The sequence below is a fragment of the Astyanax mexicanus genome, chromosome 2 (assembly GCF_023375975.1).
Source record: "Astyanax mexicanus isolate ESR-SI-001 chromosome 2, AstMex3_surface, whole genome shotgun sequence".
Classification (NCBI taxonomy): Eukaryota; Metazoa; Chordata; class Actinopteri; order Characiformes; family Acestrorhamphidae; genus Astyanax; species Astyanax mexicanus.
Window position 1 is genome coordinate 26,945,330 of NC_064409.1, and position 26,939 is coordinate 26,972,268.

At 38.2% G+C, this 26,939-nt stretch overlaps 2 protein-coding genes across 5 annotated transcripts in view; one reads left to right on the forward strand and one right to left on the reverse strand.

Annotated features, from left to right (window-relative positions):
- LOC111188170 (RAB3A interacting protein (rabin3)) overlaps positions 1–23,290 on the reverse strand; it is a 31,207-nt gene extending 7,917 nt beyond the window's left edge. Inside the window, exons 1-6 of one of the 4 annotated variants that reach the window (XM_022667004.2) lie at positions 23,129–23,289; positions 13,249–13,713; positions 11,706–11,913; positions 6,081–6,176; positions 5,464–5,541; positions 3,568–3,771 (exon numbers count right to left, since the gene is read on the reverse strand). In XM_022667004.2, the coding sequence (XP_022522725.2) occupies positions 3,568–3,771; positions 5,464–5,541; positions 6,081–6,176; positions 11,706–11,913; positions 13,249–13,493 (831 nt within the window). In that variant the 5' untranslated portion in view covers positions 13,494–13,713; positions 23,129–23,289. Of the gene's footprint in view, positions 1–3,567; positions 3,772–5,463; positions 5,542–6,080; positions 6,177–11,705; positions 11,914–13,248; positions 13,714–22,409; positions 22,431–23,128 lie in introns of those variants that run through there. The other 3 variants (XM_022667005.2, XM_049474129.1, XM_022667006.2) reach the window with 3 other exon arrangements.
- A 913-nt stretch (positions 23,291–24,203) lies between these two features.
- LOC103032327 (bestrophin-3) overlaps positions 24,204–26,939 on the forward strand; it is a 38,913-nt gene continuing 36,177 nt past the window's right edge. The window contains exon 1 of the mRNA XM_022667002.2: positions 24,204–25,058. Coding sequence (XP_022522723.1) covers positions 24,907–25,058 — 152 coding nt within the window. The 5' untranslated portion in view covers positions 24,204–24,906. The remainder of the gene's footprint in view (positions 25,059–26,939) is intronic.

The following is a 26,939-nucleotide window of genomic DNA, read 5'->3' on the forward strand; positions in this document are numbered from 1 at the left end:
ACCATTGCTAGAACAAACAAAATGAAACCTTAACTGTGACTTTATCATAAAACTGTTTGAAGAAATGCTGCACAATATGGGCAAAATGTCTATCAAGATATATTTCTTAATTTCAATTGATATAATATAATTCAAATACTGATAATAAAAATCACAGCACCTTCAATGCCACGCTACAGTAGTCTTTAAGGAACTGACAGCTACACCCTGTAATCAACATCAGTCAGTAACAAATGCAGTAAATACTCTTACAATCTCTTACAACAATAGACCAGTTTATTATAGCTACACCTTTATTCACCTAAACATCACAAAGCATGTATATGAAACACAAATAGTTACCAGAGATTATTTACAGGAGATTTAGGCTACTCAAACATGTCTTAAGTCCAACTTAAATAAAATAGTCCAAAGAAAAACTGGAACTTTTACTTAATGAGATCTGGCCTGAGAACTTTTGCTATGAAACCTACAATAGCCTATTAGGCACAATGGCTAATAGATAACTGGCGATGCAATCTGTTTTCCTGAGCTGAATTAATGGCTGAAGCTTAATAACAGATCAATAACAATGTGCTGGTTAGATTAGTATGTTCTGTCTTTAGTTACTGAGCACAGAATACCAGCATGCAACTGTTAACTTAATGCTAGCTAACATACGCCTGGACGCTATGGAGCTGGCTGAAGGCCAATGAAGATTATTCTGAATTAAATTATGATAGAATGATGTAACTGCTGATATATAGAGTAAAATCTGCTGATATACAGAGGGAATTCTGCTGATATATTGAGTAAATTCTGCCGATATATAGAGTACAATCTGCTGATATACAGAGGGAATTCTGCTGATATATATCATAAATTCTGCTGATATATAGAGTGAATTCTGCTGATATATAGAATAAAATCTGCTGATAGAGTGAATTCTGCTGATACATAGAGTAAAATCAGCTGATATACAGAGGGAATTTTGCTGATATAAAGAAAAAAATCTGCTGATAGAGTGAATTCTGCTGATATATAGAGGGAATTCTGCTGATACATAGAGTAAAATCAGCTGATATACAGAGGGAATTTTGCTGATATAAAGAATAAAATCTGCTGATATATAGAGTGAATTCTGCTGTTTAATAAATAAATTTAGACTAGTCATTAGAGCAGTGTAAATGTAAACACACACACACACAGTGCAGTGGTCAACAGCCTCAGTTTTAATGAAAAGAGGTGTCTCCAAACTGTATAATAAATGTTAGGACATGTTAATTTATTGGCGAGGTTAGAGGCTGTGCTTATACTTTTGCAGTTACAACCATTAGTGTGAGCTAAGCATTTGGCAGCATGACTGTGCAATATCGATCATTCATTGCCACTAACCAGCCATATGTGAAACTTGGGTGAACATGCTAGGTGTCAAAGTGCTTCTTATGACAAGCTTCTTTGTCAATTTCTAGCTTAAATAATCACCCATAACCAAACCCGATCAGCTTACCAACACCTCTAATACTTTTTTTTTTTATGGAAGTGTCCAATCAGCAACAGAGTTACATGACGCCTGTCAGGGCATTAACATGAGCTGCACTTCATTTGATATCATTTTAGCTTGTCAGCTGACCTCCAACCCCCCTGCATCAGAATTCAATAAGTAGGCCAGGCCTAGACACAAGATGACATCACTGTACACGTGTGAATAGTACAAATGAATGCTTCTACTTTTTTTTTTTTCTCGATGAGATGACATTTACACTAACGTCAGCAGTGACAGGTTAGCTGTGATACAACTCTGCAATTACACTATTCCAATGAATGCATTGTTCAACCTTGCACTTTCCTGCTCACTTAGTGACACAGAAGTGAAGCAAGCTATTGTTTTATTAATGTAGGTCCGGTTAGCCCTGAAGCTCCTCGGCAGCTGCTCTGAACGCGACTGGCTGGATTGTATGGCGAGCAATCACAATTCTACTGGCATGTTTGTGAAGAACATCTGATATGCTGTACACAACTAGCGGTGTATGGTATGGACAAAACATCTGACGTGTGATGATGCTGTTTAATATCCCAAATCTATGTAAAACATGATACATTCAGAATGTGACATGATTAGTGCAAAATTTGAATATTTTGTTATTCACAATGTGCATGCAACACACACACGGTGCTCAGTGGATGAAGCAGCACAGACAGCGTTTGTCCATGGCAGTATATTATCTGGCTAATATATCGAATTAAACTGTGTCTTATCAGCAGTTTAGCTCAATCAAAAAGAAGTATATTTAATAGCTGGGTCGAATCGAGACACGGTCTTACTGCAAGCGAACTGCTCCAGAGTTTGTTTGTGACCTGTGACCGTGACTGTGTGTTAGGCGGGGAGTGGGGCAGATTACAGCAGAAGTTGGGGTGGCGTAATTAATTGCGTAATTGTGCATTACTGATTCAAAATTTGTTGCGTGTGTTATAACACTTTAACGTTGACAGCCCTGCTTTTTACAGGTTCAGAACAATCTAGTCTACCACATTCCCACACAGAGACTTCCTTGTTTCTTGTTCGTCCTTGTTCAAACTTCAGATTAGAATAAGCATTCATTGGAGTAGGTGGAGAGTCTTAAACCTGCACACAAGTCCAAAATATCATTAAAAGTGATAATGAGTATGCTTTTTCAAAAAACTAAAAGTATGGACCTGGATGCTCTGTTGTTTCTTCTAGTGTGAAAGCTTTAAACAAAATGGTTTCTCCATCACATGGCATTAGATCACTTCACCACATGTGTCAGTGTTCTACGTGGATTATGAGGATACCACATGGTAGATAATGATGTGTTTTGTCTCGTCTTCACTCAACTGCAGAACTTGTTCACAGTTGTGCTTTGTTTTGCTGTGATTTCAGGACTAAAGGACATGTTTTGGCAAAATAGTGCAAAAAGGTGTCAAACATGATCTGAGGTAGGAACGCAAATAAGACCATAATAAGGTCCACTACCAATATGTTTACTAGAAAAGGCAATATCTGAAACAATATGTTTAAATTACATTGCAGTATAAATGCGTGATACAGGTGTTACCCAACCAGAGGTAGACAGGTAACAGCAAATCAATCTGTGTGTAAATTTATGTTTTCGATTTAGGCTTTCATACTCTTATTCCCTGGCACAAATAAAACAGAACAATGGTGAATTTGTCATTAAAATGAAGATAACTGCCATGTTATATAGATGATACTATATAGATGTTCTAGGTTTTATTTTCTTAAGGTTTACCAGAGAATAATCTTACGGTGACAAGCCTGAGGTCATGCTAATGAATTCTTCTTTATGGCAGTTTTTGACAAATTTGCGCCTAAATCTATTTTGTCCTCAAGATTTACAGTATTCATATTAAAAGAGTGACATGTTTCGGACTTATTAATTGGAATGTTTCTATGAGCACAGCTTTATTGGTCTTGACAGTGCTCAGAGAGGTGATAACACAATGATAAAAGTGAGATCCTACTCAATTCCTTGTTGGCAACAATGCATGTGTGATGCGTTTATGGACTTGTATAGAGAGATTATAAAGAGAGCATAAATTTCTTGCCTCTTTACAGTCGCGCACTATGGGCTGGGGCATACTGAGCTCTTGCTGGCTGCCCAGCATGGCGCTGCTTGTGCTCTTGTTGCGGGCATGGCCTTTCTTAAACGGAGCCTTTGAGCCTGACGGCAGCTCCTTGCATGGTGAGGTGGGAGAGGTGGACAAAACCAGTGTCTTAAGAGCAGCAACTTCTGCCTGAAGAACATCAATCTGAAAGGGAAAGATAAGAGAGAAAATAGGAGGGAATAAAGACAATGGTAGAGGTTTGTAATTGTGTGTATGTATTTGACGCTGGACCAGATAAGTAGGGTATTCTATTTGATGGGTGCCAAACAGGGGCTGGAGTGATAAAAGAAAATGTGTCTGTTGTTTCTTATTGCATACAGTATCTCACAAAAGTGAGTACACTCCACAACTTTTAAGATATCACACTTTCATACAATGTAAAGTGCCCTCAAAACAACACAACACACAGCCACAATTTAGCTAACGAAAACTATGACGAAAAATATTAGTTGATATTCATCGTGACAAGCTAAAAAAAGAAAAATGAAACCTTAAAAACGAGAACTATAAATAAATGTATTAAACGTTTTGTCAATAAATACACCACAAACCTTATGAGCCATATATGTCACCGCTAAGACATTTAATAAGGTAGGTTAAGCTAATGAAGGTTTCGTACAGATTTCTGTAGCTCTGTTGGCTAATTAGCTAGTTTGATGTGTCTCCGGTTTAGTTTTACCAAGCATTGTTTAATGTGCAACCCATAATCATTAGCTAATGTGTTTAGGTTATAGGCCTCGTAAACTTGAGCGGTGAGACACAATTCATACATCCTTCACTGCATTACTATATACTATTAGTGTGAATTCACTTTACGTGGGAGTTAACTTTAACTCCAGCACGAACGAGTAATGCATAACTAAACTTTTCTTCTTTTTTTTATCCCACACTGTTTCTGTCAGAAACCCCTGAAGGCAAACTTCTCCCCTGTCTCTGTTAGTTCAGCGATTGCTTGGGTTTTAAAGGTTTTAATAGCTAGAGGGTTTGTTGTGCTGGATATTTTACTAAGTAGAGCAGATTGTATAATCTGTGTAGTTACATATGAACAGAGTTTGCTGGCTTTGTAAAGTACACCCACAGCTAACCACTGACTAAACACTGCTGTTTCTGGACTGGATGAGTTTACAAAATACCATTGTTAAGTAATTAACTAAGAAGCTGAGGCCACATGTTCAAAAAATAAGACACATTGTTGCAGAGCTTGTTGCAGAGGTGGGGGTCAGCCCACAGTGCTCAAACTAACCACTACACACTGCATCAACTCTGTCTGCAAGGCACTGTCCAGAAGGAAGCCTAAACTGAGTGGAAGAGGTTTTCAGTGGCAACCTGTGAAGCTCTAGTGAACTCCATGCCCAAGAAGGTTTAAGGCTGTGTGCGAAAATAATGGCGGCCACAAAAAATAGAGATTGGGCATAATTTGTCCATTTTCATTTAGTGGAGAACTCACTTTTGTTGCTAATGGTTTAGGCATTAAAGGCCAATTTATACTTCTGCAAAATTATTAATTGGCTTTAAGGGTTGAGTTTTTTTTAGGGCACAGCAAATGTACACTGTTACACAACTGACTACTTTACATTTGATCAAAATATCTTTAGTGTTGTCCCATTAAAAAAATATAATAAAATATTTACAAAAATGTGAGCGTTTGCTTTTGCGAGATACTGTATATGGAGTATAAATTAACAAGCTTAACTTCATCTAGGTTCAACATCTTCACTTTAATTAAAGAGGCTTTAAAAAATGGAACACTGCCCTCTTTGTGTCGACCTGCATAACTAATTCATTTACTACAGACATAGTACATATCCACATTTAATAGTTGGCTCTTTTTCCTACCTTTCCAAGGGCCTCCTTCAGTTGCTTTTCTGCAGTGGCTTGCTTCACATTCGCCTCCCGTACCATCTTATGAGCCTCCTGTGGAGACAATCATCACAATAGTCTTCAGTCAGACCTGCAGTAATTATCCGCACATTTTAACATTTTGCACGCTTCCCACAGTTCCCCACACCAAGAGACACCTAGCTAAAACAGTCAGCCTTACAGCCCACTGCAAGAGAAGCAGGTTTTTATAAAAAAAAAAAGAACCACCACCATGAAAAAACACTAAAGAAGAGAGAGAACTATTAGAACAGCTGCACAGCACATCCTCCGGTCTCAAGATTTCATATAATCTACAAAGCAGGTGAACAAGTAAACCAGGGGTTTCACTTCAATATGACTGAGTTGACAATAACATATCCAAATGCAATGCAATAAAATTATTATTTTTTTTTTGCATATAGTTTCAAAATGGCATTGTTAATAACTCTTTGAACTGCTGTGCTATGCAGCTTTGTATCTACTGTTGCCCAAAAGATCGCAAACACAAGAAACCATGTGAGTGATTTGAAATAATTTAAATAAAGGTAGATTGGGAGGAGAATGAAGAAGAAATCAAACAAACAAAAACAAACCTCAAACAGGCTAGCAGTGAGTTCCTCCAGCTCCTGCCCCAGCTGGTCCCTGACTTTAGAAAGCCTCTCACACTCTTCGTCTTTTAACTTAAGTTCCTTCAGGCAACATACCATGAAATGAACAAAAAGAAAATGGAAAAAAAATGAATGAATGAACAGAAAAGTGGGCAGGAAAACATGTCTTATTTCCTTCTCGGTGGTTCAGAAAAGAAAAAGTAAAAAAAACAATAAAACGTTGGACCTTATAATGTTTGTTGTGAAACACTGAACATTGTAAATGTGCCTTGGTTAAGCAGGCTAAAGAGTATAGTGTGGGTCTCTAAAGTTACAAAAGGCATGTTAAACCTGATTGGCTGCAGTGGTTTACTATTTCCACACATAGCAAATTCACATAAACATGTATGACAAGTAAATACTGAATTAAAAAAGAAAAAACCTATACAGTGACTGATTAACGGCTTATTTGTAGACTAAACCAGTGAACTGATATTCACACTTACTTTATTCAGTTGCTAAATTGTCAATTGGCAATACACAATAAACATTCCATTGTGTAAATTTCTCAGATTTGCAGTTCCAGAATCATGTTTATATTAAAAAAAGAATAATGCAATGTCTTAATATATAGGTATTATTCATTTTTACACACAGACTGCACTCAGAGCAAGCCTAAAATGTCACCTTTTTTCATTTTAAATAGCAAAATAAGTTTTTGGATACATTCATTATTATTGGCAAGGTATGGTTCACGAACCCAAGTAGTGTCTATGTGCAAGGTCACGACCCTGTGTATGAGATTTTACTGTGTGTGTGCGTGTTCAGGATATGTACATATTATGATTGCATTAAAACTGCAATTCACATATGCACCTAGCTTTTAGTACAAGCTGTGCTTGGTTTTAGAAATTAGTTATATATATAGATATACAGTACAGGCCAAAAGTTTGGACACACCTTCTCATTCAATGCGTTTTCTTTTATTTTCATTATTATTTACATTGTAGATTCTCACTGAAGGCATCAGAACTATGAATGAACACATGTAGAGTTTTATGTACTTAACAAAAAATGACCTGGCCTCCACAGTCACCGGACCTGAACCCAATCCAGATGGTTTGGGGTGAGCTGGACCACAGAGTGAAGGCAAAAGGGTCAACAAGTGCTAAACACCTCTGGGAACTCCTTCAAGACTGTTGGAAAACCATTTCAGGTGACTCTACCTCTTGAAGCTCATTGAGAGAATGATGCCAAGAGTGTGCAAGGCACTAATCAGAGCAAAGGGTGGCTATTTTGAAGAAACTAGAATATAATTTTTCTTTTTAGTTATTTCACTTTTTTTTGTTAAGCACATATAACTCTACATGTGTTCATTTATAGTTCTGATGCCTTCAGTGAGAATCTACAATGTAAATAATCATGAAAATAAAGAAAACACATTGAATGAGAAGGTGTGTCCAAACCTTTGGCCTGTACTGTATATATATATATATATATATATAAATAAATGTTTATAAATAGTTGTATGGTTGTTTTGATGAGCCCATGATGCCACTCTTCAGAGGAGATTCAAATAGGAGAACAACTTGCAATTGGCCACCTTAAATACCTTTTCTCATGACTGGATACACCTGGCTATGAAGTTCAAAGCTCAATGAGTTTACCAAACCAATTTTGTGCTTCAGTAAGTCAGTAAAAAGTAGTTAGGAGTATTCAAATCAATAAAATGATAAGGGTGCCCATACTTTTGCACCGGTCAAATTTTGGTTTAATGCATATTGCACATTTTCTGTTAGTACAATAAACCTCATTTTAATCCTGAAATATTACTGTGTCCATCAGTTATTAGATATATCAAACTGAAATGGCTGTTGCAAACACCCAAATTTAGAACTAAAAATGATTAAGATTAATAGGGGTGCCCAAACTTTTTCATATGACTGTAATATATACTATGATTCATAAGGATGTACAGTATACCTGTTAAACTTTGCTGTGTTCTGGATTTTTTCTAAGCTGGCGGGTTTGTCTGAGCTGTGCCTTAAGAGGATTATTAATCATTCCTCATATCCTTACCCTCCCCTCTGCTGCTGCCGCTCCAATCCTCTATCTATTTTCCTGTATTCATCTCAGTCACTCTTTACAGCTTTTATTTTTATTTTCTTTATATTAAAATCGCCTAAACACATCCACGTAGTCATCATAGACTGGCTATTGGTCTCATTTAAAATGGAGGTTCGGGAACATGGGAGCTATAGAGCAGCTTTCTCAATAGACCTCTTGTTCAGGGAACAGCCTGCATCTTTATCATGTGCAGTTCTCACTGCTCATCACTGTAATGAACACTTGAAATTAAACACTAGAGCCTGTCTGGCCAACTGAGAGAAGATGCTTTCTGCAGACACTGACAGGGCAGGAATTTATGTTGAAGGTAACACACACAATTACAGATTTATACATTATTACAAGTAAAGATATAAAAGCTTCATGCTATGGAAATGCAAATACAAAGGAATTTCGTTGCAGAAAGTATCAACCAAAGATATTTCATGTTTTGTCTGCTTAACTTTACTTAGTTTGTTAACATACATCTAAACTGGCAACATATAGAACAGGGGCAACTGTGATTTTGAACTGGCGACTGTAATCAAGATTTTGTCAAATGCATTACCCACGAAAGACTGGGACTTACCATGGCTTGCAACAGTATTTTGTCCACATTTTGTCACCTTACAACCACAAACTTAAATTTATTATATTGTATTGTCATGTATTTTATTAAGATTTAAATGATAGACAAACACAAAGTATTGCATAAGCGAAAATGATACATAATTTTTTTTAATCAAACAAAAATCTAAAAAGTGCGACATGCAAAAGTATTCAGCCCTATATCAAAAGTATTCAGCCTTATATTAATACTTATTAGAGCCACCATTCGCTGTAATTAAAGCTGTAAGTGCTTTGCGCATCTAGAGACTGAGATTTTTGCCCATTCTTCTTTATGAAACAGCTCAAGCTCAGCCAAATTGGATAGAGAGTGTCTGTAAACAGCGATTTTCATGTTTTGCCACAGAAGCTCAATGTGATTTAAGACTGGGCCATTCTAACACATGAACATTCTCTGATCTAAACCATTCCATTGTAGCTCTGGCTGTGTGTTTAGGGTCATTGTCTTGCTGAAAGGTGAATCTTCTTCCCAGTCTCAAGTCTTTTGTTGCCTTTAACAGGTTTTCTTGCAGGATCCTGTATTTAGCTCCATCCATCTTCCTACAACTCTGACTAGCTTCCCTGTCCCTGCTGAAGAAAAGCATCTCTACAGCATGATGCTGCCACCACCATGTGCCACCACCATAAGCAGTGTTTCTTTTCCTCCCCATATAGAGCTTTGCATTTAGGCCTGAAAGTTCAACACTGGTCTCATCTGACCACAGCGTCTTCTTCCACATGTTTGCTGCAACTGCAAACAGCAATTCATATGTTTCTTTAAACAATGGATTTCTGATTCCGTTCTTTCATAAAGGCCATACTGTGGAGCGACTGTGGGCTTATTGGCTCCTTCTCTGACCAGTGCTCTCCTTGCTTAATCTGTCAATTTGGGTGAACGGCCATGACTTTGCAGGTTAGAATACCGTTCCTATTTTTAGATGACGGATTTTACAGTACTACTTGGGATGCTCAAAGTTTGGAATATGTTTTTATAACCTAACCCTTCTTTAAACTTCTTCTCCACAACTTTATTTCTGACCTGTCTGGTGAGTTTCTTGGTCTCCATGATGACTAAATTACTCACAGCTGGATTAATTAACTAAGATAGTTGATTCCACTGGATTTTAATTCAGGGTTTTAGAGTAAACACTTTTTAGATTTTAATTTGATTTAAAAAAATGAAAACCATGTATCATTTTCGTTCCACTTCACACTTATGCAATAATTTGTGTTAATCTATCACTTAAAATCTCAATAAAATACCTTTAAATTTGTGGTTGTAAGGTGACAAAATGTGAAAACGTTTAAGGGGTATAAACACTTTTGCTAGCCACTATATGTTAACCATGTCTAGAAGTGTCGTTGACCTCTCTCTAGGCTCTGAGGCAGCTGGGATAAATCATCAGGCTATGCTAATCATCTATGCTGCAGGCTTGAAATGCAGGAATAATAAATAAAAGTTAAGCAGACAAAAGATAAATATTGTGGGTTCATACTGTTTACAATCGAATAATAGTTTGAAAAGTAAAAATAAGAAGCACTGCATTTTTTATTAGAAGTTTAAAAAGTGACAACAGACCTAACATGAAATTAAAAGGCATATAGTTCAATCACCTGAAATATAGTCCCAGCAGAAATCTGGACGTTTATTATTTTTTAGTGTTCTTTATAAAATGTTTACACAGGAGTAAAATAAATGAGTTATGTATAGGACCTCACTGTGGATTCACCCTGCTTCACATTTAATTATATACAGTACACTTAGTGCTGGCTCTTTGAATGTGTGTAAAACACCATGTTACACATCAAAAACTTGATTTACTTCTGCGAAATAAAAGCAGTAGTATCAAGTAGGGCTGGGTAATATGTAGGGGTGGGCAAAGTGGCTCTAAAATAATATCACAATATTTCATGATATTTTCACGATAACAATTCACTTGGCGACATGACAAAACACTGAATTACAGAATTATTTCAAGAATACACTGCTGCAACGAAATGCAAAATAAAATACATTTTATTATTGCATATGATATATGGCATACCCCTAACTGACATATTTAAAAATACAAGAATTTTATCAGATTTGTAACAGAAGTCAATGATCCAGAATATCATGATACTAATAATGCACTCCATTTATCTCTATATATCCAGGACTGAAAAAAATGAATGATACTGTACAGATATAATCGGTCTCTAGTAGACATATAATGGGAAATGAGAACAGCAAAAAAGCTGTTCTGATGTGATAATTAGGTGTGGGTGGTATTGGACCAATAATTTAGGGTATAATATCGTTCACGATATTAAAAAATGTTGCCAATATTATTGCGTTCAATACAATATGGTGCACCTCAAAAGGTTGTATCAAAAGGTTCCAGAGAAATGGTGACATATGATACAATATGACGAAAACATCAGTACATATTTTATTGGCTGGATTCTGCTATTTAAACTGCAATGTTTTTAATTATTATTATTTTTTTTTTTTTACAAAATGTGCATTCATTTTTGGAATAAATTGCAAATTATGATAGGGTCATTTTTATATCTGGATTTCAAATATTTATAGAAATTTAAGTTTTAGATTGCCCAGCCTTATTATCAAGTGGACAACCATGTCTAATTAATATAATTCTGTAACTTGACAAGTACTGCTTGTAATACTGAATGAACAGACTTAAGCATTCAGCTTAGCCACAGAATCAGAATCACTGATTATTACTGGCAGAATAGTTTGCCTATTAAGTTGCTCATATTGTGTAAAAGAGACTTATGGAAAGGATGGTCCACCTCCACAATTCATCTTTAGCAATGGTAGGAAAAGCTTCACTATACAGTAAGAGATTCACAGTAAAGATTAAATCAAAAACACGACTGCCGCTCCTAGAAAGGTAACAGAAAGGATCTCCATACCTGCTGTGCTTTTGCAAGCTCTTCCTTCAGCCTCTCATAACCTTTTTCCCTTACTTCCATCACAGAGGGGCTTCTGAGCCGTGATAGGCTGTCTGTGCTCAGTCCCAGTGCATCCTCTCCTTCAACACCCAATGAGGTACCCCCTTCAAATGCCCCCACTTCCTGGAAAGCAGCTGAGCCTGAGGCTGCAGCCTCCAATCCAGGCACACTGTAAAAAAAGAACCAAAAGAAAATTCACACTGGGGGGGGGGAACCTCACCAAATCCCCAATTTTGAAACCTACATAAGCTTTAATGGCTTCCCATTCTAATCCATATGCATTAACAGGAAGTTGCTCCCCTGATGTTGAAATATCTATGAAGGAAGAAATTTCATCATCTGACTTGTTGCATTGATGCCATTCTATAACTGTAACATGCTGAAATTCAGTAAGCTCTTTACAACCACTTGATTAGTTCAGTGATGAAAGGGTGAGCCCTTTACTTCACACCTTGTTCCTCACCAGTTTACAATTGAACATTTAACTTAAATGATCTAGTTTATATTTTTTCGCAGTATACCCAAAAGATCCAAATAATCAGATAACATCAGATCAGATCCAAATAACACAGCCCCTCATCTGTGGCCGAATCGTACCAAAGTAGTCTTGTTGGTTAGTGCTGCGTTAGCATTAGCGCTGTTGTGTTTTTTGAGATATTTAACATTATATATTTGCTGTTATCGTTATTGAGATATTTGACATCTGATTTCTTACCTGTTATGTAACACAGCCCCTCATCTGTGGCTAAATTGCGCCAAAGTTGTCTCGTTCGTTAGTGCTGTGTTTGTGCAGCAAACATTAGTGCTCGTGCTGTTATTATTATTGAGATATTAAACATTATATTTGCTGACATTAAATAGTGCGTTGTTTGTAAAATGTATTGTATAAAATAAGTTCAGTTTAGGGCACTAGAAAGGTAAGGGGGCAGTGCTCACATATTATTGTTGTTCACTTAGCATAAACAAGTTAACCAGTATTAAGGTAATAAATACATGCATTAAATATGTATTTTTTTAAGATTATCAAAAACCATAATCATGATTAAGCTATACTACACGATCAAAAGTGAGTGGACACCCCTTCTAATGAATTCACTTAGCTAAGGGGAGCACACGTTGCTGACCTAGATGTGCAAATGCACACAAAGCTTTTATAGTAATGTAGAAAAATATTGCCAAAAGAATAACTAGACAAGCTGTAACAGGTAAGAAATTTTAAAGTGTTTAATATCTCAATAATGATAACAGCACACACGCTAATTTTTGCTGCACAAACCAGCACTAACCGATGAAAACCTTTTTATTCCTTTTCTGATGATATGAGGGGCCAGCTTTACCGAGGTGTTTACACCTGGCATTAATGTGTTTTTTCATGATTGGATTGTGTGGATTTTGATTGGTTTTACTGTATAACTGCCTTAGTTCTTCTACGCTATTTACAAGCTCCCAGAGCAGGAGAGTTTTGTTGTAAACTACAGCAATACTGCTGCTGCACTCTGATTACCTGCCATTGTGAGGCTCATCATTGGGCAGGTTTCGAGGGGCAGGGTAAACTGGCTGCGTGGGCAACTGGTCAGCATAGAGTGTGTTGGGGGTACAGGTTGCAGATGTCAAGGAGTGGGTACGGTACAAGGCGCTTGGTGGGCCGCTAGGCTTCTGCAGACGGGGGTCAGCGACTCCATGCAGGTCCGGTGTGGTAGGTGATGCCAGGTTCACCTCATGGAAACCTTCAAGGGGTTCACTGGCCATAACTGCAGAGTCATAATACTCTTATCTGACCAGATACATGAAGCAGTTCTTGTTTAGAAGGCTATTAGAGAACACTGTTGTAGTTCAGCATCGTACCCTAAAAGCCAGGAACTAGGTGTAGCATTCTGATGAATGCGTTTGTAGTCAGGGACAAGTGGCTCTGTAGCGCGGAAACTGGAAAAACAAGGTCAGCAGGGTCTCCTCCTGTCCTTGTAATAACCTATGTATAAGAGAACAACAAAAAAGTAACATTTCACTGATAGATTTCAAATGTAAGCATTAAAACAGCAGTGAATGTGTTTACATGCACTAAATAATCGGATTTTGTCAGGAATCTGATCAACTCGTTTACATGCATTCGAGTAATCAGCCGATATGGAAACTCTGGGTTTACAAAGGTCTGGCAATAATGGATCACAGAAGGATGTGTTAAAACTGCATTTCACTATAGTCTTTAATAGAACACAACACTGCCCTTCCTACTGCCCTGCTTTCTTTCTATTACTATTTCTATTACTGCAAGGATGAAGACAAGCTTTTTAAAATGAGCATCTGTTACGTGAACTGAGAAAAGCAAAACAAATGTAATAACTGCCACTGTAAACACATTACATTATACTAATGTTTAAAGTTCAAATTTAAGTTCAAAAGCTTTAAAGTAAATAAAACCATACTGCCTACAGAAACATCAGAGTTTGGCAACAAATATCACTATCATACAAACAAAACTATAGTGAGAACAACATGAAAATTGTAAGAGAAGAACTGCTCAAATACAAATACCTGTATTTAACAGTCACGCCCAATCTCTCATTCCAAAGGTTAAACCATGTCAATGACCCCAGTGAAGAGTTTTTACTGTTGCATAAACAAAAACTCAAAAATAGTTCAACAGCTCAAGGCGCGGTAACAGGGTGAGCATTGGATAGGAACTAGTCCCTTCCTTGAACAGAGCAGCTACAACGGTCGACAAGCCACCCTAACATCCTATCCACTCTTTATGACTTTACAGTACTTAAAATAATATTCACCACTTTGGATAATTTCCCATTGAATTCCAAAAATGTCAAAGTAAAAACAGATACAAAATAATGAAAATATGTCCTGGAAATTAAGTGACTCCATACATGTTTGCCTCCTTTAAAGTGACTGAGCTAACACATTCATTGGAGCAGGAAGTTGGTGCTGCTAATCTCACAGTTAGTGAAACAAAGTCAAGTAAAAGTGTCTCAAGTGACAGCAGTATAAAGAGACCTGTCTGGACCCTACACCCACTGCTTAAACAGTATTTTTGGCCACAGATAAATCATGAATACAAAAGAACACGCCACACAACTCAGAGATAAGGTTATTAAAGAGTATCAAGTAACTGGATTGTGAGTAAATCTGCATACAGCAGGTGGTCCTCACACAGTGAGTAGGTGTGTAGGTAAGAGACTAGTGAGGGCAGACCACCGACCCACTTAAGGCTACCCTACTCTGAAGCAGCTTCAGCAGCCGAGATGGAAGAGACTCTGCACAACACAACAATTATTGAAGGGGAAAGCTACACTGAAATGGTTTTCAGTAGAGATGCACAGTATAGCATTTTCATCACATTTATTCTCCATATTTCATGCTGCTGGGCAATACATGGTTAAAGTATATTCCTGCAGTTTATTGTTTTCTTCTCTCCTCTGCAAATATTTTTGCGCATTACTGCAGGTGATATAGATAAAATTTGCACACCACACTATTTACAGTGGCTTGCAAAAGCATTCATACCCCTTTGAACTTTTCCACATTTTGTCACATTACAACCACAAACTTAAATGTTTTTTTTTGTGATTTTAAGTGACAAAATATTGCGTAAGTGTGAAATAAAAAGTATTTAGCCCCATTTACTCTAAAACCCCAAATAAGATTCAGTGCAATCAACTGCCCCTAAAAGTAAATTAATGAATAGAGTCCAGCTGTGTGTAATTTAGTCTCAGTATAAATACAGCTGTTCTGTGAAGGGTTCAGTGGTTTGTTAGAGAACACTAGTGAACAAACAGCATCATGAAGACCAAGGAACTCACCAGACAGGTCAGAGAAAGTTGTGGAGAAGAAGTTTAAAGAAGGGTTAGGTTACAAAGACATATCCCAAGCTTTGAGCATCCCAAGCAGTACTGTAAAATCCATCATCTAAAAATAGGAAAGGTATTCTAACCTGCAAACACAACAAGACATGGCTGTCCACCCAAACTGACAGATCAAGCAAGGAGAGCACTGGTCAGATGGCCCATTATTGTGAAATAGTTTCACAGTGAAGGACGGTCTTTAACAATGCTTTTTAATTAGATATTATACAATATCTGTCTCATTTGCAGTCGCAATTCCATGATAGTTAGCTAACTATCAAACTACGTCAGTATTTGTGCTGTTTCACGACTAACCAATTCATAGCCCCTTTATCAGAACACTAAGGAGGGGTTAGACAGCCATGGCCCCACCCCTGTAGTGAAAATCATGAATCTGATTGGTTAGACTGTCCTACGACTTCAAAAAATCAGTAGAAAGGGTACGCAGACACTGGGCAGAAGCCATTTTAAAAAGCAGTTTTGATTGGTTAGTACCACTGTCAGTCAGATAAGGTGAAACAGCTGGTCAGGATTCTCTCGATGTCTCCTCCATAGAAGGTGCTTATGATGGGGGTGGGGGCTCCAGCTCTTCTCAGCTTGCGGAGAAAGTAGAGACGCTGATTGGCCTTCCTGGGCAGTGATGCTGAGTTGGTGCTCCAGGAGAGGTCCTCTGTGACGTGCACACCCAGGAACTTGGTGCTGCTCACCCTCTCCACAGCAGTTCCGTTGATGGACAGAGGAGTGTGCTGTGTGTGAGTTCTCCTGAAGTCCACAACAATCTCCTTGGTCTTCTCTGCGTTCAGAGAGAGGTTGTGTTTGCACCAGGAGGCCAGCCGGCTCACCTCGCTCCTGTAGTGTGACTCATCGTTGTTGCTGATGAGACCCACCACCGTCGTGTCATCCGCAAACTTGACGAAGAGGTTGGAGGTGTGTGCTGGTGTGCAGTTGTGGGTCAGCAGAGTGAACAGAAGGGGGCTCAGGACATATCCTTGGGAAGCCCCTGTGTTCAGTGTGACGATGCTGGATGTGCTGCTGCCAACCCGCACTGCCTGTGGTCTTCCAAGAAGTCTAACAGCCAGTTGCACAGTGAATTGCTCAGCCCCAGACTGTTTGTGTATGAGCTGTTGGGGGACGACTGTGTTGAATGCTGAGTTGAAGTCTACAAACAGCATTCTGACGTAGGTGTTCTTCTTGTCCAGGTGAGTGAGGGCTGAGTGAACAACAGTGGAGATGGCATCATCGGTCGAGCGATTTGACCGATATGCAAACTGGTAGGGGTCCAGGGAGGGGGGGAGCGAAGACTCAAAGTGATGCATGACTAGTCGTTCAAAGCACTTCATGAGGATGGGGGTGAGTGCAACCGGACGATAGTTGTTGTGACAGAATGGCGATGCATTCTTTGGGACAGGGATTATGGTGGTGGCTTTGAAGCATGTGGGAACCACCACCTGAATCAGAGAGGTGTTATAGATGTCAGTATAAACCTCTGCGAGTTCCCAGGCACAGTCCTTCAGCACACGACCAGGAATGTTGGCTGGCCCAGGAGCTTTCCGAGCATTGATCCTGCTGAATGCTCTCCTCACACTGTCTGGGGACAGCGGCAGCACCTGGTCACCAGGAGGAGGGATGGATTTCTGGGCGGTGTGTTGTTGAGTGGCTCGAACCTTGCAAAGAATCCATTCAGGTTGTTCAGCAGAGATGTGTCGCTGTCGCAGGTCTGTGGATGTGGTTTATAGCCTGTGATAGACTGGATACCCTGCCACAGGTTCTGTGTGTCTCTGCTGTCACTGAACCGTTGGGAAATCTTCTTTGAGTAAAGCCTCTTAGCTTTCCTGATCCCGCGGGACAGGTTGGCCCTGGCTGTCCTCAGGCCTGCCTGGTCTCCTGTTGTGAAGACTGCATTTCTAGCCTTCAGGAGCTTGTGGACCTCTCCTGTGAGCCATGGTTTCTGATTAGCTCCAACGGTGATGGTCTTGAGGTCGGTTACATCATCAGTGCACTTGGTGATGTAGGCAGAGACAGTGTCCGTGTACTCCTGAATGTCTGTGAAGTTGATGTGGATGGCAGCCTCTCTGAACATATTCCAGTCTGTTGTGCTGAAACAGTCCTGAAGTGCCTCTGAGGAACCCTCTGGCCACACTCGTACCTGCTTAAAAACTGGTTTGGTGACTTTAACCAGTGGTCTGTAAGCTGGCATTAGCATAATGGTGAGGAGATCAGAGTCTCCAAGGCTCCAAAGAGTCTGGGTGTGCTGTCTGCTGTTCACTGATGTACTGGTACAGTTCATTCGGTGCTTCACTCCTCACGCTGTTGTTGGAGGTCAGAGGGAGATAAACAGCAGCGATCAGCACGGCAGAGAAATCTGGGTAGATAGAACGGACAGCACTTCATAATCATCAGTTCCACTACCGGTGAGCAGTGTTTACAGACCACAACAGCGTTACGACACCAATCATCGCTGATGTAAACACAGAGTCCGCCGCCACGGCTCTTACCTCCTTCAGCTAACGCTCTGTCTGCCCGATAGCATGTTAGCCGCTCCAGCTGAACGGCGTGGTCCGGTACGCTTTCGTTGAGCCAGGTTTCCGTGAAAATATAAACACAACAGTCTTTCACGGTCTTCTGAGTTGACTGAAGTAAGCAGATGTAGTTCAGTTTATTGTCCAAAGTGCGTACATTGGCCAGAAGCACGGTGTGGATAGCTGGCTTGTGTGGGCTAGCCGCTAGGGGTGGGCGATATGGCTCTAAAATAATATCACGATATTTCAGGGTATTTTTGCGATAACAATATACTTGGCGATATAGGAAAACTAAAATAATTAATTAATTTCAGAAATATAGTATAATAATATAACAGTATAATCATAATGTGGCAAAATAAATAATATAGCATAAAATAATATAATGCAGCAAAAAATATTGCATAATATTTAGTGCATGCATATAAACTGCAAACTAAAACAATTATACAATAAATACACTTAAAGCTTCACAGTGAATAATAGACTACTTTTAAGACAGAACAGCCCTATTATCACGATATGGATTTTTAATATCACGATATTTCTGTGTCACGATATATTGTATACGATATAATATTGCCCACCCCTACTAGCCGCTAGCCTCACATTCTCTCAATAAGCTTCAAGAGGTGGTCACCTGAAATGGTTTTTCAACAGTCTTGAAGGAGTTCCCAGAGGTGTTTAGCACTTGCTGGCCCCTTTGCTTTCGCTCTGGGGTCCAGCTCACCCCAAACCATCTGGATTGGGTTCAGGTCTGGTGACTGTGGAGGTCATCTGCCGCATCACTCCATCACTCTCCTTCTTAGTCAAATAGCCCTTACACAGCCTGAAGGTGTGTTTGGGGGTCGTTGTCCTGTTGAAAAATTAATGATCGTCCAACTAAACACAAACCAGATGGGATGGCATGTCGCTCCACATCACAGATCCTCCTCCATGCTTCACAGTGGGAACCAGGCATGTGGAATCCATCTATTCACCTTTTCTGTCCTGAACAGCAGAGGGTACTCTTGGTCGTCCTTTCCTGGGTCATGTGTGACAGTTTCGTTGTAGCGCTTGATGGTTTTTGCGACTCCACTTGGGGACATACTGACCTTCATTTCTTAAAGTAATGATGGCCACTCGTTTTTCTTTAGTTAGCTGATTGGTTCTTGCCATAATATGAATTTTATAAAGGGTGTGCAAAGCAGTAATCAGAGCAAAGGGTGGCTATTTTGAAGAAAGTAGAATATAAAACATGTTTTTTTTTCAGTTATTTTACTTTTTTTTGTTAAGTACATAATTCCACGTGTTCATTCATAGTTTTGATGCCTTCAGTGAGAATCTACAATGTAAATAGTCATGAAAATAAAGAAAACGCATTGAATGAGAAGGTGTGTCCAAACTTTTGGCCTGTACTGATACATGTATATATTTTTTATTTAAGAAAAAAAACAGAATTGCACTGAGAGAAAGAAAATTGCATATTTTTTGTTGTTTTTTTTAAGAACAATTCTATTTGGAAAAAAAAAGAAACAAAGAAACAAAGAACTAGAAAAGATGTCTGAGTGAAATTTTTTATTTTATTTTTGTACTGTGGTTTCTCCTTTTCTACCTCAAAAATATTTATTTTCTAAATGTTAAGGCAACCTTTGTGTTGTTACTCATTCATTGTTTGCAAACAAAAATGTTGATTGTGATAATAAATATTTTGTTGTCACGTACAATGTTTGGCGAAATACTATCCTAGGTCTTTTGGATCCTTTGGATCTATGAAGCTTAAATAGATATCCACAATACTAGCCCTGCATTTACTTGGTATCAGATCAATACAAAAATTACCAGTATTGCCCACCTCTAATGCACAGTAGAGTTTTAACATTTTATAAGTTGTTAAGAACTGAAAATGGTAATTTGTTGAATTTGCAGCACTAGGAGGTCGCATTTACTCAAATCAAAAGCTATTTAAATAAAAAATATCCTAATAGGCCAAGTTACATGTTAACATAGGAACACTTCTTTTTAAAGAGTTTTTAAAAAGTTTCTGCTTATTTTTTTAAAAAACCTTTCCACTCTTACCTATACAGCGGTATGAATAAGTTTGGGCACCCCTGATCATTTTCATAATTTTTCTTTATAAATCATTGATTGTTCGGATTATCGATTTCAGTTAAATATATCATATAGCAGACGAACACAGTGATATTTGAGAAGTGAAATTAAGTTTACAGGATTTACCGAAAGTGCGCAATAATTATTTGAGCAAAATTAGGCAGGTGCAAAAATTTGGGCCAAACAGAAAAATTCCATCAATATTTAGTAGATCCTCCTTTCACAAAAATAACAGCCTCTAAACTCTTCCTATAGCTTCCAATGAGAGTCTGTCTTCTGCTTGAAGATATTTTGAGTCATTCTTCTTTATAAAACACCTCCAGTTCAGTCAGGTTTGATGGTTTCTGAACATGAACAGTCTGCTTTAAATCACACCACAGATTTTCAATAATATTCAGGTCTGGCGACTGAGATGATCTGAGATGATTATTCCAGAATGTTGTACTTGTTCCACTGTAGGAATGTTTTAGTAGATGTTGAGCTGTGTTTAGTGTTTAGGGTCTTTGTCTTGTTGAAGTATCCAGCCCGGCGCAACGTCAACTTTCTTACTGATTCTTCAACATTGTTCTCTAGAATCTGCTGATATTGACTGGAATACATGCGACCCCCAACTTTAACAAGATTCCCAGAACCTGCAGTGAACACACAGCCCCACAGCATGATGGAACCACCAGCATTTTTAGGTAGCAATTGTTTGACTTGGAATGCTGTGTTCTTTTTCCGCCATACATACTGCACTCCAAATATCAACATTTTTGTTCATCAGTCCACAGCACCTTATTCCTTAATAAAGCTGGATTCCAGCTTTCCAAATGTGTTTAGCATACCTCAAGTGACTCTGTTTGTGGAGTGTGCTCAGAAAAAAGCTTCTTTTGCATTACTCTCCCATACAGCCTCTCCTTGTGCAAAGTGCACTAAATAGTTGAGCGATGCACAGTGACTCCATCTGCAGCAGGATGATGTAGGTCTTTGGATCTGGTCTGTGGGTTGATGATGATGATTATGATTATGAATCTTTGTTTTTTGGGTCATTTGAGAGTTATTTTGAGGATTCCATGTTGCCACAATTCATTAAAAAAAAATCATAAAAATATGATCAAGGGTTCTCATTTTTTTTGTTTGTGTTTATGAACATCTGTAGCTATATTTTTTGTTTGCTATTGTCTGTGTAATTGTTGTTGGTGATACATACAGGCCCCAAACCGTAAATATTTAATCTATGCATGCAAATGCTATTCACTATTTCTACATTACAACTGTCAAGTTTCTTGACAGTTGTCACGTAACTGTTTTGTTTTTCCATATTAAGCTGATAGTCGATCTATTAACTCTGTTCTTTAACTTACTGTCTTCCTGATTTTGTTTCCACTACCATGGCAACAAGGAAAAAAACATGTGATGGAATAAAATATCATCATCTTTATTCTAAATCTAAAAAGCACTGCTGTGCTACACCAATTCCAGACATATACAGAAAAAGGAAATAAAATGAAACAATTGTTAGCCTGTTAACTGATGCAGTTCAAGTCATATTTGCTTGGGCAGCGGGCTTTGTTATGTGGGGGGGTTGTCGTAAGCAATTCTGTCTACAAAGCTGGGCTAAAAGTGCATGTGTCATGATGTAACAGAGGTGCTACAGAAGTGCAACACTTCCCCACCCCCACATGAATAGTAACATTAGATTCTGTCCTGCAAGAAAGCTGCACACCTGTGGATCAAGTGTCAGCCCCCCCTACAGACCTGCTGTTACAACGGACTGGGAAACAGTCTTTAAAATCTACAGACAGAATATTCTTGACATCAGTGAAAGCTGTTATTGTGACCACTTCCCATTTTATTAGTAAAAATTGTAAAACACTTTTGTTGAAAGAAAACTGTTTAAATTAATATTATATAAATGTTAATTAGTAGTTCAACAAATATTAGCTATTTGAAATATATAAATATGTAATTGCACATTGCAATAAGCTTTGTGCCCATCTTTTTATTTAGCTAACTGAACATAATATAACGAGAATTTCTCATTCACTTATCTGCTAATAATGAATGCATGATGTATAAACATTTGTAAAAATCTAAGAGCATAAAAATATTAGAGAGTAATGGTACACGTTCTGTAAAGGATTAAAATGTCACCTAAACCCATGTTAACGGCACTAATATGATATCTAATATGTATACCACCCATTATACCAAGACTATACCTTCTCTAGTGCAGAAAGCCTTGCAGAGAGCATCACTTGCTTATACTGCATCTTTTGAATGAGGGGGAAGGGAAACACCAGGCAAGGTTCTCCAAACTGTTCCAATTAATCAGTTCATGTGTAAATATATATATTTCTGGAAAATATATGTTTATATTAAGAACTCTACAGGGCCTCAGTACATGCTCAGTTGTGGAGCACGTATCCGGTAACAAGGCACGATAAGAACTTGTAATGTAAGAAATGTAAGAGGAAAGATCAGGGATCTGCTGTGCTGTGCTGCACTAGCCTCTCCTGCTCCACTGCTATATGATAGCTCCTGTAGCCGCTGAACCACAGCAGTGTGCTAGCGCTTTTAATGGAAACAGCTAAGCTGATTTCACCGGGTATGCCCTGTGTTATTATTCAGCTCTGCTGATCCACCGCTGATCCTGAGCCTGTAGCCTAGGCTAACTAGCCTGGTTTAATAACAAACAGCGCTTCTGACACAGGAGTGGCCCAGACACCTTTATCAGACGGAAAATCCCGCAGTACAGTGTCGGAGGTTGTCTGTAGGGTTAGGCAGAGCCAGGCGGTGAGTGCCTAGCAGTAGTGTAGGTACTGAACCGGTCAGTGAATGAGAGAGAGAGCTAGCTAACCTAACCGAGCCCCGGCAGGCTAAACCCAGCGTCACCTGTCCGCATGACTGAACGTAAGCGGTTGTTTACGGGTTAACATACCTCTATTACAGGATCTCACTGCCTGCGGGGAACAGTAACGCCGCTCTTCATCAATTCATTTCCTTTAAATCCTCTCCGCGGTGAGCCTCCCGACGGATCCCCCTACTGGCGGCGGCTCGAGCTAAACACGGCGCATCCTAACCGACCGAACGACCCACCCCTACGTTGTTCTGTGGATATCTGCTTCCTGTCCAAACGTGCTACTATGGTAAAGGAAACACTGAATGTAGGATATTAAAACACAGAATGTAGGATATTATTTGGATATTAAAACACAGAATGTAGGTTATTCTCATAAATTGAAACGCCTTTTGTTAAAGATGCTTTCATCATACGTACACATACAATATCTGCATTACCTAAATAACTGTATTATGGTAAAAAAAAAAAAAAAAAAAAAAAAAAATATATATATATATATATATATATATATATATATATATATATATATATATATATATATATATATATTTGTACCTTTTTGTAACGAAAACGATAACAGTGAGGAAACCTGAGGAAAACAGAATGATCATGAACATTAAAAACGTGGCTCACCGCATGCGCATTGCCGTAAGTAACCAATATCGCTGAGTAACCCATCTCGGCAGAACACCGGCCGCCTGCGTCACACGCACCTTCCCCTTCTTCTGTGGGTCAGAACTCTCACATCTATATAATAAATAAATAATTAAAAATAAAATAACAATTAGTATCAAACTGTACAATAATAGCACAACTGAATGAAAATACTGTCAGAACGTAAATTTAATAAAAAAATTGAACTGCCCAAGCGTGATTAAAATGCACACTTACACTAACAATACCTTTACACTTTGAATTAAATTAAATTACTGAAATGATTTGTGCTTGTATATATATATATATATATATATATATATATATATATATATATATATATATATATATATATATATATGTATGTATGTATATATATGTATATATATATGTATATATATATATATATACATATATATACACAGTACAGGCCAAAAGAAACACCTTCTTTCTTTTTTAATGTGTTTTCTTTATTTTCATGACAATTTACAATTTTCTCACTGAAGGCATCAAAACTATGAATGAACACATGTGGAGTTACGTACCGAACAAAAAGGATCTCACCAATAACTAACAACATTCTAGTTTCTTCAAAATAGCCACCTGAAATGGTTTTCCAACAGTCTTGAAGGAGTTCCCAGAGGTGTTTAGCATTTGTTGGCCCCTTTGCCTTCACTCTGGGGTGAATTCGGCAGAACACTGGCTCTGGCAGTACGACCTGCGTTTAGACCCATGAGAATTATAATTTAAAGAACAGCGCCTCCTGGTGGACGCAGAGTTACCCTGACGTGTAGATCAACAGCAGTGCACGGCACTTTTACACAACAAACCAGCGGTCCTAAGGTCTAGGGAGAGGGGGTCAAAACACAGACAGCACTGCTCAAAACAAATAAAAAAGATAAAATTAAATCAAATTATTACCTTAATGAAATTAGGATTGCACAATACAGACAGACAGACAGGTCAGCTGTTCCTGGAGCAGGGGAGCTTTTGGAAATGTAAGTTATCTGGCAGGCGCAGTAAGGATAATGTAGTGTGAGTGAGCACAGAGATACATTTAGTCGTGTTAACTCAGGCGTGTCACAGTGACCCCGCGACTTTCCAGATACAGCACTTCTACCCTGCTGTCTCCACTCCACTGCCCGCTGCGGGGTTCAGTGATCAGTAAACAGCGGCGCGGGGCTCACACAGGACAGGGGGAGATGACCGTCACCTACTCCAGTAAAGTGGCTAACGCCACCTTCTTCGGCTTTCACAGACTGCTGCTGCGCTGGAGGGGCAGCATTTATAAACTGCTTTACCGAGAGTTCCTGTTCTTCGCTCTGCTCTACTCCATCCTCAGCCTCGTGTACAGGTAATTTACTCTAATCTGTGTTTCAAGACCTACATTCTGATGTGATTTAGTGTTGTTGAGGAGTATTCTGTACATGTGCCCAGTTACCACTTAAAAATTATGAGTTTCTTTGATTTTACTAAATTGAAAACCTCTGGAATATAACCATGAGGAAGATGGATGATCACAAGTTGTTATTTTATCCATTTCTCATTTTCAGCAAATAAATGCTTTAAATGACAAAATTGTTATTTGGAATTTAGGAGAAATGTTGTCCCTAGTTTATAGAATGAAACAACAATGTTCATTTTACTCAAACACGTAAATGCACGTTTTTTTATTTTTTTTACAATAATTTATAGTAGAACAGTTTTATTATTTGAGTGCATTTTCGCATTGCTGACTAGGTTGGCTACAGCTGCCAGCTGAAGCATGTTTGATTAGATTCTCTTATTCAGTTGTATATAGTATTGAACGTCTCAGTGCTACAGAATTGAACTGTTTATGTTGTATTATTGAACAACTTTGAATGTTTAATGCCTCGTGCAACTTTATATTTTATCATGTTCCACTTTCAAATGTCAAATATATAAAACATGTACCTAAGCTCCATAAATTGGCCTTATAAGTATATAAAAAGCTAAATATGATAATATAAAATATATTAAAACATTAACTGTTCCATTCTGAAGGCAGCTGCCCAACTGAGCAGTTTTTAGGCAGCATGTGCTCCAGAGAAAAGGACTAGGCCTATCCCATTTAGTAGGCAGCATATGATCCTTCATGAGCAGAGTTCTTATTTTACCCCGATTCTGACTTGTTGCTTGTAGTCTTGCAAGCCGCGGACAGACCTTTCTCGATTCTGAAGCAGCGTGAGATTAATCTTTACTTACGAAGGCAATCCCATGATGCATTTCAGCAGAGTTTCAGTGTTCAGGGTTAAAAACATGGCGGGCGGTTCGGCACTACGGGGAAAATTCTGTACAAATGTGAGTAATTTTCTTCTGTATTTTCACTCACTGCTGCCTGTGTTTACCAAACTAGTACATTTAATACTGCTTTAAGTTATTTTCCCATGTAGGTAATTTAAAGTAAGATCTGACCTGGTGTAGTTACCGTTATTTTAGCAGATTAGTCGATTCACCGAGGAAGCTACACGCATTAGCCGGATTTCTGAGTACCAAACGCGGCTGGAATGGTAAAATAACCCCCGCTAGCATGCTAAAATAATCTCACTGGTGCGCTTGTGGCGTCAGGCAGTCGTACAGTGAAAAAGTTTAACTGTTAGACTAAATAACTGTATATTAACCTGTAATTGAGTGATTTAATGTGTAAATAGTTTAACTGTTAGAGAGAATAACTGTAGATTAACCTGTAATTGAGTGATTTAATGTGTAAATAGTTTAACTGTTAGAGAGAATAACTGTATATTAACCTGTAATTGAGTGATTTAATGTGTAAATAGTTTAACTGTTCGAGAGAATAACTGTAGATTAACCTGTAATTAAAGGATTTAATGTGTAAATAATTTAACTGTTAGAGAGAATACCTGTAGATTAACCTGTAACTCAGTGCTTTAAAATGTAAAAGACAATGAATTAAACTCAAGATATGAGTAGAAAATTTGTTAAGTTTCAAATTTACAAATGAAGCAATGTTTATTAGCCCTTGGCCAAACATACTGTATGTAATATAAATGTGTAGGGGGGTGTTTTGATATATGTTTTTCACAAAAAATGAGCCAATGCCAATGAGTTAGAAAAAAAACGTTTTTAGTATCATTTGATGAAAAATAAAAATGGGTCCCACAGACCCGAACACCACACAAGGGTTAATGCATATTGCACATTTTCTGTTAGTACAATAAACCTCATTTCAATCCTGAAATATTACTGTGTCCAT